Source organism: Scardinius erythrophthalmus, assembly GCF_964197995.2.
Source record: "Scardinius erythrophthalmus genome assembly, chromosome: 17".
Taxonomy (NCBI): Eukaryota; Metazoa; Chordata; class Actinopteri; order Cypriniformes; family Leuciscidae; genus Scardinius; species Scardinius erythrophthalmus.
In genome coordinates this window covers 24,099,679-24,117,236 of record NC_138237.1, presented here as the reverse complement: position 1 = coordinate 24,117,236, position 17,558 = coordinate 24,099,679, and the positions used below count along the sequence as shown (strand labels likewise).

Sequence of the window (17,558 nt, the reverse complement as noted above, 5' to 3'; positions counted from 1 at the left end):
TAGACCTCCCTAATTTTTTTTCCTCTATGATAATCTGTTTCACTCTTAACAATACGTAAGAAAAGATCTGTCTCAACTTCCATTTATTCCACTATGCTGTCCGCATGTAATTGCTGTATTGTATTTGAACATACATGTCATACAGAAAGTGTGAATATGTGGAAGTGCAGATGACATCTAAGAGCTACAATTGAGAGAACTTGAATAGCGACTTTAATTTTGATCTGTTCATCACACTGGATTACTGTATAACTTGCAGTGCATCGTAAAACTATCATAAACTGACATGTGGGTGCATAAATGATATAGTAAATAACGGTAACACATTACAATAATTAATTTTTGTTAACATTTGTTAATGCATTGACTAACATAAACTAACAATATGTTTATAAAGCATGTTAACTAATGTAGTTAACTAATGTTAACAAATGAAGCCTTATTGTAAAGTGTAAAATTTCCCTTTAAATCGTTCAAATTACTGACTAGTTGTCATACAAACTTTTGTTTAAAATAAATTTTTTGTAGCACAGAAACATTTAGAGCACAGAACATATTGATTTAGTTTATTTAGAAAGCTCTTAAGCCCAAATATGCTGCAAAAAAAATCCTATTAGAAACACTCCTTTATAGTAGTAATAAAAAAATAAAGTAACAGGTTCATGATTAACAACAGATCGTTGAAGAAATGCAACATACTTTAGACAATAGACACACAAAGTCACATGTACACACTCCCATAATACTTCTCACGTTTTTGAGCCGACACACAATAACACCCTCGTAAAAAGACATATGGTTATGCACATGACTCAAAAGCAGACGCACACACACAGATTAATCTGTGCTTCTCTCATTTCTCTGCTCTCTCTGCTATTCACACTCGCTCTTGTTTTACAGTCTGCATAGTCTGAATGTCATTGATTGGAAGGAGATATGTTGCTTGGTATTATTCAAAGAACAGAAATTCGCACACACAGATCCCCCAGCTGTCGCAGTGATGGGGAACAGAGTGTTCTTGTTTGCGTCCTGGACAGAGAGTTCGATGTGTGAGCTAATGCTTTCAAAAAGGAGTCCTCCCATATTCCCTACTGAACTCAGTGTCTCATGTTCCACTCAGGATTTAAAACACATCAGAGACATTCATAGAAAAGATAGAAATAACAGTGTTTCTTTCACATGATAGACACAGTTAAGATGGCTAATTTAAAAATGAAATTAATTTCTTAGTGCCGGCAAATAGTATTTAAAATGTCAGAAAGTAACCTCTGGGAAGTGCACCCACATTATTTAAAGAGGCCATGTTATGCCCTTTTACAAAGTCTTGATTTTGTTTTTGGGGTTTACTATAGGTTTTCATGCTTGAATGTTCAAAGACACCTTATTCTTCATATATTTTACATTTTTGCATTTTTACTTCTCCCAGTCTGTCTGTAACACTCTGTTTAGTTTCTCTCTCTATGAAGCCCTTTCTTCCGAAAATCGCAGTGTGCTCTGATTGGTCGGCTGGACCAGGGTGTTGTGATTGGTCAACTGCTTTGAACGTGTTTTGTAAATGTCACACCCCTTACCATAATCGCAAGTTTCAACTCACGACTAACGCAACTCAGCCAGGCCTGGCCCCTTTTTTTCCTGTATGCCATGGCAAGGTCAAGTCAAGTCAAGTCATCTTCATTTATATAGTGCTTTTAACAATGTAGATTGTCTCAAAGCAGCTTTACAGAGATAAGCGTATAATTTAAGGTAACAGAGATTGTTTCGGCTTTACAGCAGAGTTAAGTTATTCCATTATTCCAAGGAATAATTTACATGAGGAATATTGTGATGTATGCTTCCGGAAGAAAACTCAAGACTATAATCAAGGTGTTTTAGGGAGTTCAGAAACAGTGCTTACTGATATAGATAAAAATTCCCTTTGGAGTGACTTTGTGCTTTGTGACTTTGCCGACCGTTTTAATGCTCAAACAGCAAAAACTACACACTAAAGAAAGTTAGAAGTTTAAAAAAGCTGAATAGGTCTCTTTAAATAATGTCAAACATTAATTTCTGTAGATTTTTTAAGTTTCCTCTCCGTTTTAGCTTTCATTAGTGGGGATTTATAAGGCAAATTGTTATTTATCATAATGTGATGTTTTTTTTTTTTGTTTTTTTTTTTTTTTTTAAATAATACATTTTGTCTACTGTTGATTCTCTGCTGCAGCATGGGAATGATAAAATACACAGATCAAGCATAATTTCCACACCTATTGTGCATCCTTTGCCATTCATTGTGCTATTCATTGTGATTAATTAGAGCTAAACAAGCTTTCTGCGTTTTTAAGGAAGTGAAAAAGAGAGAAACATTGTTCAATAAGTCCATTGTATTCCACCCAAAATGTCTTGACACACATCCCAGGAGCGCTTAAGTACTTAAGAAGTTCAATTCAATTCAATTCACATTTATTTGTATAGCGCTTTTCACAATACAAATAGTATCAAAGGAGCTTTACAGAAAATGCATGTGTCTATATTACAGTTTAGAGTGATCTGTTTTCGACTGTGTCCAAGTAATGGATTTCAGAAATGTAAATATACAAATCACGCAGTAAGCAAGTTAGACTTATGATTTTCACCTGATGGATGAAATAATGGGAGAAAAAGAAACACACTCAAGAAAGGCACTAATTCATAGTTGGAGACCAGGGCTGTGTCCTAACCCAATAATGCACAGCCATTTGTAGTGGTGTCCCAAACCATAATGGATGTTATAAACTGATTTAGTGTACTCATTCAATCCCATAATGCACCTAAATAACGAATTTACAATGTTAATTCAATGGCCAACTACTAGAGAAAACCCATTCGAATTGAGAATTGGGCCTAATAAATCCCCACATCTCACTAGAAGAGAGTCTCCCATCTGCAGCACTTCAGGCGCAAAAGTATAGACTACTTCACCTGTCCGGGTTCTGCGACAGTCCACGCAGTTTGTTTCCGAGACGTAATTTTCACTATCAGGAGGGTCCGTGGACATCCGTTTGCACTGTCCACGTTCAGCCCAATTTTAGTGTCTGTGCGGACGGTGCGCGAACAACAGCACATGTGCGAGTGATTTGAGCACTTGAAATCTAAGACTAGATAGTGCGCACGCGCCGAACGCGTCTTTCCGTGCTCACGGCCAGAGGCACGTGCACTCAACTGTGCGCAAGACGGAGTGGAACGTAGAAAACGAAGTATACCTGGGCCATTAGTGTCCAAATTCACTCCTCATTTTCATTAACTTATTTTTGTTCACACTCAGTCAGAAATCATTTTCATATACTGATTGGGTGCTCAAGAAACATTTGCTTGGTGGATAAAAGTATTTATTTATTTATTTCAAAAAAATCTTACTGACCCCAAACTTTTGAACAGTAGTGTATTCATATTCAGCAATACACATGATCTCTATTTCTGTCTCTTTCTCTGACCTCAGCATCAGTGAGAGCTTTCTAACAGTGAAAGGTGCCGCCCTTTTTCTTCCACGTGGGAATGGCTCCTCCTCTTCCTCATCCTGCTCCTCCAGAATTACAGGACAGCGCAGCAAACATGCAGGTATGGGCATCCAGTAGACAACACATGCAAACAAGGAAATAGAAAGCTTATGACCATTTATGTTTAAGGAACGATTTTACTCTCTTTGTGCAGGGGACCTTCAGCAGCACCTGCAGACCATGTTCACTTTACTGCGACCAGAGGACAACATCCGTCTGGTGAGCTCCACACAATCTCACACACAGTTACAAGCTCTCTACCAAAACCTAGTGAGCTGCCCATGTAGGCAATAATGTTTTGGAAAAAATCAAGCCACACTGCATGAATACGTTATAGATAATAAAATACCAAAATGCATTGCCGTAACCTTAGTGAATTCTAAGACGGGAAGATGTAAATCATTATATAAAGCTAAAAAGCTTATCTTAAATATTGTTTTAGATGCAGGCTGTACAGTTGACATTGTAAATGTTACAGCTTACAAATTTCATACAATGACAACACTACAAAACATTACAGTATAAGTTAAATTAATTAAAGATAGTAATAAAAGGCAAAATAAAAATACACTATCAACAGTTTGGGTTCGGTAAGATTTTTAAATGTTTTTGAAAGAAGTTTCTAACTCTATTATACAAAAATACATTAAGAGCTGTAATATAGTGACATTATTGTAATTTAAAATAACTGTTTTCTATTTTAATGTATTTTAGAATGTAATTTATTCCTGTGATGTGGCAAAGCTGAATTTTCAGCAGTCATATATCCAGTCTTCAGTGTCACATGATCCTTATTATTTTTGTTTAAACTGTGTCTAAATTGTGAAAAGAAAATTGTTTTTGTTTATTGAAATGTTTTGTAACATTGTAAATATCTACTGTCCTTTTTTCATCAATTTAATGCATCCTTGCTCAAAGGCACACTATGCAGTTTCTGTTTTTCTCAAACAGCGGCCCCTAGAGTCGCTGTGGAGTACTTGTATTTAACGTTACTGTCGTAAATACCACTCGCGCAGATCCGTCGTTTTCTTTTCCTTGACTCTTCCGACCGCGCTTTCTTAGTTTTCTTCGTCGATTCTGCCATGATTCACATCTGAAATGCGTGCTAGTGTCTTTGCTATCGGGATGATTCGCCCTTCTACGAGTTCGTTTACCATCTAAATTATTTCAAAGCTGTAATATTAAGGTACAAATCTTGCATAGTGTGCCTTTAATAAAAGTATTTAAAAAAATTCCATAAAAAGCTAATATATTGATACAATGTTTTTCTGAATGGACTCTCTGCCTTCCCTACAGGCTGTGCGGTTGGAGAGCACCTTCCCCCAGTGCACCCGCTACATGGTGGTGGTCTCCACTAATGGTAGACAGGACACAGAAGAGAGCGTGGTGCTGGGCATGGACTTCAGCCCTTCCGACAGGTCTGTGTGTGCTGCTGCTTGTACTGTTAAGTTAAACCAATCAAATGTTTTAACAGCAAATCATTTTTTGGGGGGTGTTGCAGTTCCTTTTCCATAGGCATGGTGCTTCCTCTGTGGAGTGACACACGGATCCACCTGGATGGTGACGGGTAGGTGTGGCATATCTGTTAAAAACTGACAAATGCACTTCTGATTCTCCTGTACTGTAGGTTGTTGAGATAGTGTTTCACCCCTCTGTTTTCTTCACAGGGGTTTCAGTGTGTCTACAGATAATAGGATCCACATATTCAAGCCAGTCTCAGTCCAAGCCATGTGGTGGGTGCTTTTCTTTTCTTCTTGAGATTCATTAAATATAGTTTTAAGTAGTGATGCACTGAAATTTGTTTTTGACATTAAGGCTTTCATATTTATTTTGTGCTTTAACTAGTTGTAAAGAGGAAGAAATTATTAGTTCACGTGCGCGTGCACGTGCTGTTGCTTGAACTGAGGCGGACAGAGTGATCTGTCACGACACATTAAAGAGCACCAAAAAGACATTTATTGTTTGAATTTATTGATAAAATTTACAGAATTTGAAAGCAGAAACTTTGTTCCATATCAAAAGTAACAAAGCACAAAGATTATTGTGTTTATTGGATGAAAGGCACACTATAAATAGAGTTTAGTAACATTTTGTTTTTGCATGTGATAATTAACTGTATGTATCTAATTTAATGTGATTATGATATATTTTGAAAAAATTCAAATTATTAATATGAGTGCTTTGACATTAACCTTGATTTATTGAATCACTTGACCTTCATTTGTCACTTAAGGTTTTGATCAAAACTGGGCTATTATTGTACCTAAGAAAGAATTTTGGTATCAGTCCAACCTTGATATAGTGGCATGTTTTGATATGGAGCACCTCTTTTTCTCAGGTCAGCCCTGCAGTCTCTTCATAAGGCCTGTGAAGTGGCCCGCTGTCATAACTACTTCCCCGGCAGCCTCTTCCTGACCTGGGTGAGCTACTACCAGAGCCAGATGTCCTCAGATCAGTCCCGCATCAACGAGTGGAACGCCATGCAGGACGTGCAGTCCCACCGCGCAGACTCACCTGTGCTCTTCTCTGATGTGTGAGTACTAATTTGAGCGAATTTAAGCGTTTTGATGCATCATCATGGGACTTCATATATATTTTATAGTGCCCTGGTATACTTTTTCGAATACTACCTTTCATGTAGTGTGTAATATAGCTGATTGTGAATGTAAAAGGTCTGCAAAGTTTCAAAGATCAAAGCGCTCGACAATGTTTCATTATTGGACTCGGGCTTGAATTGATACGCTAAAACCAACCCCATTGTTACTGTTCATATCAGGTGCTGAGGAAGCCTCTGAAGCTGAAATTTAATTTATAGTAATGGGTATTTTGTTTCTGACACACACTGTAAGCAGTTGACCAATCACAACAGATTGTGCCATCTGACCAATCAGAGCAGAGCAGGCTCTTGAAAAGGAGGGGTTTAGATGGACTGAATCCTTGATTGAATTTCAGACACTGTGAGAAAAGAGGGGATGCTGCAAAGAAAATCAAAGTGTTTTTTGACCCTGGATGCATGAAACCCTATTGGAGGAGACCCTCAAAACAAAATTAGTAACCTTTAAAATTGCATAATAGAGGCACTTTAAAGTAAGATACTTTTTTAGCGCAATTTTCCACCGGACAAAATTGCGATTGTTAACTCATGATTTCTGTTCTGTCTGTGCGCACCAATCTTGCACTTCTATCTACTCCTCAACCAGACCACCTAGAGACTTCGGGTTTTCGGTTTTATGTTAAGGAAGGTCTAATCTCGGGAACGCACAAAAAAAATCCAGGAAAAGATTTACTATCTCTTAGTGTTGTGATCCCATGACGTGAGAAAATTGCGCTAAAACACTCACTGAGTTTTTATTACTTGTTTCTAAATGCCATTCATTAATCATATATTTGGCCTGCAAAGTTGTACTAGTGGATGCGTATTAGATTTGAACAGAACAAAAAAAATTTTTTTATTTTTTTAGTGGTTTTGAAGCTTCAACAGAATTGTGAAAGTTTTTTTGCATGTGTCTCCAGGCCAACTGAGCGAGAAAGAACAGAGAGACTCATCAAGAATCGCTTGAGAGAGATCATGATGCAGAAGGACCTTGAGAACGTCACCTCAAAAGATGTATGATGCAAATACACATCCTAAAAATCACATCCTGGATGACTTTATTAATTCTGTAGAATCTTCTCATGTGTACTCAGCTCACGCTGTACCTGCACACACACTCCTGTTTAGATCCGCACGGAGCTGGAGATGCAGATGGTGTGTAACCTACGGGAGTTTAAGGAGTACATTGATAATGAGATGATCGTCATCTTGGGGCAGATGGACAGACCCACAGAGATTTTTGAGCATGTTTACCTGGTGAGAGTGATGTCACCCACACATTTTGATCATACATCTCAGTTACGTTGAACCATCAGTCATTTTTGAATTGTACCGATTTATAGGGTTCTGAATGGAATGCATCTAATCTGGAAGAACTACAAAACAGCGGGTGAGTTTTGTTGACATCCTCGTCTCTGAAAACACTCTCATGCCTGCAAGTAGAGGCTACTTTGATGTTTTAGCCATAAACCTGTTATCTTTTATATTCTCTTTGAAATCTGTTCCTGGCGTTAATGATTAAACAGATTTTCGGTTATGTCTTTGTGTTTACCATCAGGGTGCAATACATCCTTAATGTGACGCGGGAGATCGATAACTTCTTTCCAGGGCTATTCGAGTACCACAATATCCGGGTTTACGATGAAGAGGTCACAGACTTGCTGGCTTACTGGAATGACACTTACAAGTTCATTTCTAGAGCCAAGTGAGTGGGAATAACCTCCTAATGCTCACTTTGGAGTAAAATGCACTGCTATTCTAGCTGTCATTGTTATAAAGTTGTTTCAAACTACTTCTGCTATGTTTGTTATGTCAGAACTACCACAATTGTGAGTTGACAACCCTGAGATTCTACTTATAATGGATCCATCTGTGGTTTTGTTGTTAATGCGAGAAAAATACTTTATCACTACATTATTCTATGGATATAACTCAATATAACCGAGAACTAATACAATGATTATAATCATTATTATATTAAAAATTAATATAATGTTGAAATAAAAAAATATATATATTTGTTTAAAATGTTACAAGTTAATTTAGGCATCACAACATTGTAAAGTAAAAAAAAAATTAACATTTCAGTATATTGTGCAACCCTTATTACCATCCTTTATATGCACTTGAAAAATAGAACAAAATGGCACACCTTGTAACACTTGTCTATAATAAAATGGCATATTAAAATATGTTGAGGTGTCTAACTAGCTGTTACTGTTGCAATTGCTGACTTTTTTTAAATTACGACACAATCAGAATTCTTCTGAATTTTATACAAGGAAACAAATGAATACTACAAATGCTCACAATCCAAATGAATAAGAACTTGAGAACTAAAATTATAAGGATAAAGAAGTCAGATCATGGTCAGATCATCAGGTCATTCTGATATAATGTGAGCACAGCATTTGTATAAATGAATGGTAGTTTTAGGTTCAAAGTCTCTTCTTTCAGAAGAACGGTTTCTAGGTTTCGGTCTTAATTCAAATTAATTGTTAACCTATGTTTTAGTTTTTCTTTACCAACATGTACTAGCAGCACTACATCCATTTTTTTTAAACATGACTAATCTGATACCTACAGGAAAGCAGGGGCGAAGTGTCTGGTGCATTGCAAGATGGGCGTCAGTCGTTCGGCCTCCACTGTGATCGCATATGCTATGAAGGAGTACGGATGGGACCTGCAGCAGGCCTTTGAGTATGTTAAAGAACGGCGGGCCGTCACCAAACCCAATCCATCGTTCATGAGACAGCTGGAAGAGTATCAGGGAATCCTGGTGGCAAGGTAAATATGCAATTTGAAAGTGTGTGAATAGTAGGAAATGTCTGTGTGCATTCAAATATTTAAACATGTAAGTATGCCACTCACTTAAATGACCGTAGACATGTTCACCTCCATGTTAATGACACTGTTCTTTACACAGTTGATTATAGGGCTCTGATTGTTTTCTTTGAGAAGTTACAGTGGCTGTTCGACCGTGTGCTTGCGTCTCAGAGATTGTAGGTTTGTGCATGTGGGCTTTGGTGTGGGTGGGTATGCATTTGCAACACAATGCACTTTGCACTTCCTGTAAAATTACTGAATGGGGTTATTCACATTTTTTTAAGGTCTGACAAAACCACTCAATCCAAAGATGGATCCATGTTATACACATTCGTAACATTTTCCCCCTGGAGTTTATATTTACATCATTTTTTCCATTCTCTCTCTGACCCAGTTAAAACAGTTCAAACTTTTATTTGTCACATACACAATGGTGGCGGGTCATGTTGCTGAATACTGAATGTGTAAATGTTGGCGACTAGGTGGTAATATGTTTATTTTAAAATCATAACATTAATATGTAAAAAACACAATCGTGACTATTTCAGACTGACCCATTTTTGCAGCTTAGTTCTCATAAATTATCTGGGTTTATGAAACTTAAAGTACACTACCGTTCAAAAGTTTGGAGTTGTTGTTTTCTAAGAAATACATTATTTTATTCAGCAAGGATGCCATAAATTGATAAAAAAATATGACAGCAAGACATTTAAAATGTTACAAAAGATTTCTATTTCGAATAAATGCTGTTCTTTTGAACATTTTATTAATCAAAGAATCCTGAATAAACACATATCACGATTTCTACAAAAATATTAAGAAGCACAACTGTATTAAACATTGAAAATTAAGAAGAAGAAGAAGGAAAGAAAACAGCATATTAAAATGATTTTTGAAGGATCATGTGACTGATTGAAGACTCTAGAAATGACTGCTGAAAATTCAGCTTTGCATCACAGGAATAAATTACATTTTAGAATATATTAATATAGAACACAATTATTTTAAATTGTAATAATATTTCACAAAAATAATTATTCTACTGTGTTTTTGATCAAATAAATGCAGCTTTGGTGAGCACAACAGACTTATTTCAAAAGCATTCTTACCGACCGACTCCAAACTTTTAAACAGTAATATGTCTATAAATGCATACTCTTTTATTTCAGCAGAGCCAGAAAAATCCTGTTTTCCATGGTTTGAGATGAACAAATTTGAATTTTAGTTATTTATACCATAGTTGACATTTCTTTTGTCTGATACCACAAGCTGTCATGTGTACTGTATGTCTGTAAATAATGTGCTGTCACAGTCAATAGTCGCTCAGCTGATAAGAGCAGAGGGTGTGAAATAAGACAAATGTGTTGCGAGTGACTCGTTGCTCTTCTGCAGGACTGTGTTATGATTCATTGTTTTTTTGCTTCAAAAACGGCAAAATATGTTAAACTTGTTATCTTAGAGATGCACTGAAATTTCTGGCCTAACTACAATGACCAATAATCAACTGTTTGTGCAGTGTGAAACACAGAATATGAAAATGGCATGTTGTTACTTACAGCAGATGATCTCACTTAAAACTAGCCCAAACACAATGTTACATCGTAACATGCCTCCTTTTTGATTGTATTGGTTATTGCCACTCCCTGCATGTTTTGTTTGCTCAACCTTTTTCTTTTATCCATTCTAGCAAACAGAGACACAATAAGTTGTGGCGTTCCCACTCGGATAGTGATCTGTCGGACCACCACGAGCCGCTCTGTAAAGCCACTGCTGCACAGTCTCTCGGACGCTCCAATTCCCGTAACCAGACCTTCGGCCAGACGTCACCCTCGATACAAGAGCTACTGCAGACTCTCACACCGACTGGAGTTAAGGAGCAGGCGGCGCCTGATACCACAGCCTGGTCAGGTACTCACATTTACAACGGCCTGGGGAACCCAGACGACAACCTCCATGAACCCACAGAGACCCCCTTCATCCCAAGACCCAGGGCTGCCACTGTGGTTCCAGAGGCCAGGTCTGATGTCACCTCTGTGACCGTTACCGAGGCGGTCTCGCTATGTCGTCCTCATCCTCCCGCTGCTGTACATCACCCACCTTCGTCCCCCAGGCTTCTCTCTGATGCAAAGGCCAATCAAGTACTGCCTGAGCAGCCTGAGGTGTCCAATCTTGTGCCTTTGGAGAAGTCTAGTCCAAAGGTCCTCTCATCTATAAACGTTAGGAGTAGGACTCCTGAGCCATGCACAGAGGCCCCGGACTCCTCAGGGCTGCAGGATATCAGCCAGCAAGTGCCTAACACGGAGACGGACTGTGCGGGGTTAAGTCACAGCAGTGACGAAGACCACCACCCCAGTGCCACATCTACCACCCCTCCCTCCAGCCTAAGCACAGACCGCATTGACTTCTTCAGTGCCAGAGAGAAGTTCCAGGGCCTTTCTCAGGAGGGTCAGATCCGCGGGACTTCTGAGCAGACGTCGCAGCAGGCACCTCGGGACAAAAGTCCGAGCGTAGAGACCAAACGGCTACTTCCTGACAACCCTGTTAAAGAGGAGGAACAGAAAAAGGTAAGGGGTAATGAAAAATGCTGGGATTGTGGAGTGTTTAAAACTTCTCGTATTAGTATTGAAAATTCTGTCATCGTTTACTCACCCTCATGTCATTCCAAACCTGTACGACTTGCTTTATTCTGTGGGACACAAGTAAAGATGTTTTAAATACTGTCCATAAAATGAAAGTCAGTGGGGAAAGTTTTACAGGTTTGGAACAACAGGGTGAGTAAATGATGACAGAATTTTCATTTTGTGGGGGCATTTCTGTTAAAAGAATCATCAAAACTTTTTTTCATGAACTTTAAAGTATAATGATGCATTAATGTGCTACCATTCTATAATTTTAAGTTTAATTAATTTCTTACTTGCAGAAAAAAAAACAAAAGCACAGTGTTAACCATCAATAAAATAAACAAATCTCTATGAATGACTTAAAATGCTTATTTAGATAGCTGGACAAATCTTTGAATGTATCTGTCTTAATATTATGTTATCGTCCTGCAGCAAGGCAATAACGTTCCAGAGAGTAAGTGTCAAACTTTATTAAAATCAGGATCCGTTCTCATATCGTGTCTCACCATAACCATGTTTGAGTGAAGTCTCATGCCCCACACTGCCACCCACTGTTGATGAGAATTGTTGCATGGGATCATTCATCTGTCATGGTGTTGATCAATCTGCTGAAGTTGCATTGGAGTTTTATGCACACGTAGAGTGAAAGGTGAATTGTGTAATTTTGTGACATTTAAAATGCTTTTACCCATTCCAGTTCCATGTTCCCGTTTACACTAAAAGAAATCGTATATTGACTAACTGAAAAGTTCTAACAGTAGCTGTTTCCATCCCAGTTGAAAATTTAATTTATACCAAAAATCTGAAAGTCCCCAAAACAACTTGGGAATAAAGCAGCGTTTCCATCCGATGTGTTCAAAAGAACAAAAGTGTCGCAAAATATTAATGCAAATGAAAGTTGGAATCACTGGAAAGCCACTGTGGCTTTTTTATTAAATGTACTTGATGGTTCAGTAATAGTAGCCAGTCATCTGTCAGGTTTTGGCTCCCGCATTTTAGAATGACCAGAGAAACATGTTTTTGAGGAGCTAGCTCCTCAGTCACATGACTAGTTGAAACAAAAGTCACATGTTTTTTATATGAGACTATGAATTTATTCCACCACCCAGAATGCCATAGCAATTACTTGGTAACGCCCTGGCAACACCCTAGTATCAAGGTTTAGTACGGGCAAGCATTGTTCACATTTTATCTACTTATTTTTGCAATTCTGCTTTGTGACACTAGAGGCACAAAAATTACACACTTCACCTTTAAATCACAAAATAATGGACATAGATATTCAATACAACTGACCACCCCATGCCCCTGTGTTTCTGCTACAGGAGAGCTGCAGTGTCTCAGTCCATAACATAGTTTCAGAAATGGAGTCCATACAGCACAGCGTAACCCTTCCCCCCCTTCCTACCAGCCAACCTGTTTCCAGTAGCAGCAGTGAGGAAGAGGAGTTCACTCCAGTCACATCAGCAGAAGCTGAAACTGAGAAGGTGGAGCATGGGAAAGATTGGCCAGAGGGCACCGTGCGGCGAGCCACCAGGGAGCTTGAGCAGAAGATCAAGCAGGTGGTCTCGTCAGTGGCACCGGTGTCCTCGGCCCCCGCATGTCCCTCGCGACACTCCCCCGTCAACACCAGCAGCCGAGAGAGAACTGAGGAGACCTCAACCCACACACACCTCACACCTGATCCAAGCACTGTGTCAACACACCATCACCAGCCTCAGAACAACACGGACAAGATGGAGAAAGACGAGAGTGTTTCGGCTGAAGAGGACCAAACAGGAAGCGAAAGCGAGAGACGACTCAGGGAGGGAGAGCACAGGAACACCGGCCTCAGACACTCCAGACAAAGCCATTCCGATTCATCTAGCTCTTCTCCAGGTGTAGTTCTCCAGCTTGAGGGAATCACCGAGCAGGAGAGTTACACTGACTCTGACTGTCCCCTGGTACGCTGTCCAAAGGACATGAGAGAAACCTGGGAGACCCTGAAAGAGCTTGGGGCGTTCCTCTGGCAGGTGAGTGGCTGCTCGGACAGGAGGCTCAGCCAGCCTTGGTCAAGGAGGGAGCATAGGAAGGGCCGGGCGACGCGAGAGAGGACCAAAGAGGTGGAGGCTCGGATCCGGCAGGCTGGACTGACCCCACCCTCAATGATGAAGCGCTCAGCCTCGTTGGCCAAGCTTGGGTCGTTGGAGCTCTCGACCGTTGACCTGAACGAGCTCGACTTGATTCCCGCCTTACTCCCTGCTCCCACCAATAAGCCACGGCCCCACTCGTACAGTGACGATACCTCAAAAAAGAAGTGTGTTTTGCCCCGTTGCACTCCTGCTCTCCCTTCCTCCTCTGCCTCTCCTGTTTCGTCCACTGGATCTCATTCGCCCGGACACGAAGAGAATAATGATGAGACCGAAGAGGCGGAGTATAGTGACTGTGATGTCATGCCCATGCCACTGCCACTCTCCTCACCCTCCAATCAATTTTGGAGGGAGGATAATGCACAGGAGGAGGCAGGTTACGCCCCGTTACCTGCTCCTGCCTCGATACCCGTGGCAACACGCCAACAGTATGGGAGGACACATCCCCTGCGGAGGCTGAAGAAACGAACTGTTAACCCTTACCACACTATGTGACTTTTATTCTGTATGTGTGAGTGTATGTTTGTGAGTGCAAGAGTGAATTTGTGATTAAAGGGATAGTTCATCCAAACATGATAATTCTGCCGACATTTACTGTCAATCCACGCCTGTATGACTTTCTTCTGTGGACTTCTTCTGTATGACTTTCTTTTTCTTGTTGCTTTTTTTTACCATTCATTGAAAGTCAATGGGGTCAAAAACAACCAATGTTGGACCTCATTGACTTTCATTGTATGGATAAAAACATTCTTCAAAATATCTTCTTTTGTTTTTTCCACAGAAGTAACAGTCTTACAGTTTTGGATCAACATGAGGGTGAGTAAAGGATGACAGAATTGTAATTTTTTGGATGAATTATCCATTTAACTTGCCACGCATACCTCAGTGGGCCTTATCCAACCGGAAATCAAACAAAATGTGGACATTTTAGAGCACAATGTGATTTGAATGTTTTTGGTGGGATTGATGGCTCAAATAATAGGAATTATGTAATCCTGACCCATCATTTGAGTAGAAAAATTGCTGCTCTGTTGAAACAATGAAGTGCTGTGACTGATATTCTTTTTGCACAGTGTCTATCAGGTCGCTCTTTCAATACTATGGTAGTACATTACCACTTCATCCTTTACCTGTCAGTTTATGAACGAAAACCACAATGTTCTCTGCTGAATTGGATTCTGGAGGTGTGTGTGAGTATATATGTGTGTGTGTTGGGGAATGAAGGAGAGCCATAGATGAGTGTGTTTAAATACATACAGAAAAGAATGACATGTAACTGTGAGTGTAAAATTATTACAGATGTGAGATTAATATGTGTATGCATGTTGGTTTAATGAGAATGGGATCAGTTCTGTGGTACTCGTAGAATGTAGAGTTTATGGGCCTCAGTGTGCGTATGTATATTTTGTGGATGTGTATGATATGTATACTTAAACATGGGCGTGTGTGTATTTCTGGTCTGTTTTCAGTGCAGTTTCTTTCTTCAGCATTTTCTGTTTTATTAAAGGGACAACAAAAAAGAGACATGGGGTATTTTAATATGCACTTTTTATTATTGTTTTACTTTTTTTTAAACTGTGGTTTGTATTCTGAAAGCATGCTCACAGAGTATGTATTTAGAGTTGCTTGTAAGGGTTTTTGTTGTACAGTGCAGAAAAGAAAGAAAACTGAATTGTGTCTTTCTGTTTGTTGTAAGACTGGAAAAATATTTTCTCTTTTTATTGTGCATAAACTGTGACAATTAAAGAAGATTTCAAATTCACAAAGTATTTTTTGGTATTTTGGGGGAGGGGGTATTTTATGACCAGGTTCCCACGTCCTAAAAAAAAAACCACTTCAATTTTTATTTAAAGTATAGAAATTGCTATTTGTGAATCCAGTCTCTATAAAAGAATCATTATCCAGTAAGCATGAATGACAAGGAAAGTAATGGAAATCTATTGGTCAAAAAGAGTGGGAACCCTGTATTAATCTTAATGTTTTACTTGTATGGTGTTATTCATAGTGTTCAAGACATAGTTAATAATGTTTAACTGATGCTTGCTACACTTTAAAAACTGAAAATGTACATCTCCTCAGACCTACCAAATGTAGTCCCTAGGATTTTTTATTCCTAGTAGATAATATTTTGAATCAAACCTAACAAAATGGTTTTACTAAGTACAGTAATGTATGTAAAGTTAGAAGGTATAAATAAATGGCAGGGGGATACATCAATGCAGGGGGATACCCTCATCCTTCCCTTGGGTCATTTTGACCCGAAATTAATAAATAAAAAAAATAAAAAATGTTGAGTGTTCATTGAAGTGGTCTCCGACCTTTGGACTTTTGTGTTCGGAATACACACACACACACACACACAAAATTGACTCTAAATTGAGTGTATGTGGCTGAATTTAAAAAAAGGTAACAAGCCCTTCTCTCACGTTTCAATTTGACCCCCATTGGAATGAATGGAATGTGAGGATTTTTTTTTATTTGTCAAAAAAATATATATATACATAAAAGATCTGGCACAATCCAGGACAAAAAAAAACACACAAACAAAGGCATGAGACTATACATTACCAATGCAGAACACACTCGCATGCATACACACACCTAGGAGTTTCCATTCAAGTGAGTGGGGGTACATATAAAAAAAACAATGTTTTTTCCTTCTTCCATTTTTTCAAATAAAAATCAGTTAGTTGCAATGTAGACTGCTCACAGATATGAAGTGGTTATATTTTAACACATTTACAATGCAGAACACCCCCTCCCCCTATGCAGTGCAACCCCACACACATGCAAAATAAATGGTGAAATTATAACAGCATTTTTTTATTCTGAATTAAAATAACGAATATTAATTTATAATGTCTAAATAGATATGTGAATGCATACTGCTGGGAAAAAAACTGAATCAAACTGTCTTTGGGATCCAGTAGAACAGTTCATTTGCTCCTTATAGAGCTATAAGGCCATCTAGAGTCAAAAAAAAAATTCCCACAAGAGGTCGGCAGAGACACCTAATGTAAGATATTTTGAGCTGAATTAAAATGGTTTTGCATGAAATTGTATTTTGAATTTAAGTTGAAAGAATGTGAGAGTGTGAGTGTGCTTAAATTATTATCTATTGATAAAATCTAATCATTTAAAGGTAAATAAAAAAAATATTAAAATTATAAATAGAAAAATAAAAATAGAAAAAATATTATCAAAATGAAATGGAATAAGCTTTCTGGACAAAAGAAATAAGTATAATTTTAGGGCTTCGGGTCATTTTGACCTGCGATGGAAGGATTTGTCACAAAGTGCGAGAGAAGGATGAGGGTTAAATCAAAGGAAAATGCAGGGATTTATGCTGTGCCTCAGTGAGTGCTCACTGCAATCTATAGCCCTGTCACCGGCCTGAGAGAAATAGCCCGACACCGACAGCCACTTCGAAAATAGACAGACCGCCTTGACCCCCCTGCTCATACTCTATGGCAAGCCATTTTCACATTTAACTCTTTCCCTATCATTGACGGAATTTCTGGCTTTCCGTGTTTTCACTGTTATACACCAGGGGGCGCTATAACGCATCTTCTGAAAGTTTTTGTTTTGTTCAAACGCAGAGGGTCTGTTCTTTCTTTTGATATATTGCATGTTCAGATAATCATACAACAAATTATTCTGGGGGCCATGACATTTTTGTGAAAATGATCAAAAACGCTGGCAGGGCTGGCAACTTTTATCTTTTTGTTTTTAAACGCTGGGGGGGGAACGAGTTAACAATGTTTTAACATTTATTTTAATTTCTAGTTAGTACATAGTATATATTCAGTTATTGCACAGCTCTCTAGAATACTGGATTGTGATTGGTTTGTTATGACATTTGAGGTATTATCATTCG

At 38.6% G+C, this 17,558-nt stretch overlaps 1 protein-coding gene across 3 annotated transcripts in view; it reads left to right on the top strand.

Moving 5' to 3' along the window:
* Positions 1–15,941, top strand: part of ssh2b (slingshot protein phosphatase 2b) — a 38,107-nt gene extending 22,166 nt beyond the window's left edge. For all 3 annotated transcript variants that reach the window (XM_081391526.1, XM_081391525.1, XM_081391524.1), the window contains 13 exons: positions 3,455–3,573; positions 3,667–3,731; positions 4,809–4,930; positions 5,014–5,079; positions 5,180–5,245; positions 5,851–6,045; positions 7,026–7,119; positions 7,234–7,362; positions 7,449–7,495; positions 7,664–7,810; positions 8,692–8,892; positions 10,619–11,495; positions 12,878–15,941. In XM_081391526.1, the coding sequence (XP_081247652.1) occupies positions 3,455–3,573; positions 3,667–3,731; positions 4,809–4,930; positions 5,014–5,079; positions 5,180–5,245; positions 5,851–6,045; positions 7,026–7,119; positions 7,234–7,362; positions 7,449–7,495; positions 7,664–7,810; positions 8,692–8,892; positions 10,619–11,495; positions 12,878–14,176 (3,427 nt within the window). In that variant the 3' untranslated portion in view covers positions 14,177–15,941. The remainder of the gene's footprint in view (positions 1–3,454; positions 3,574–3,666; positions 3,732–4,808; positions 4,931–5,013; positions 5,080–5,179; positions 5,246–5,850; positions 6,046–7,025; positions 7,120–7,233; positions 7,363–7,448; positions 7,496–7,663; positions 7,811–8,691; positions 8,893–10,618; positions 11,496–12,877) is intronic.
* Positions 15,942–17,558: the final 1,617 nt, after the last annotated feature.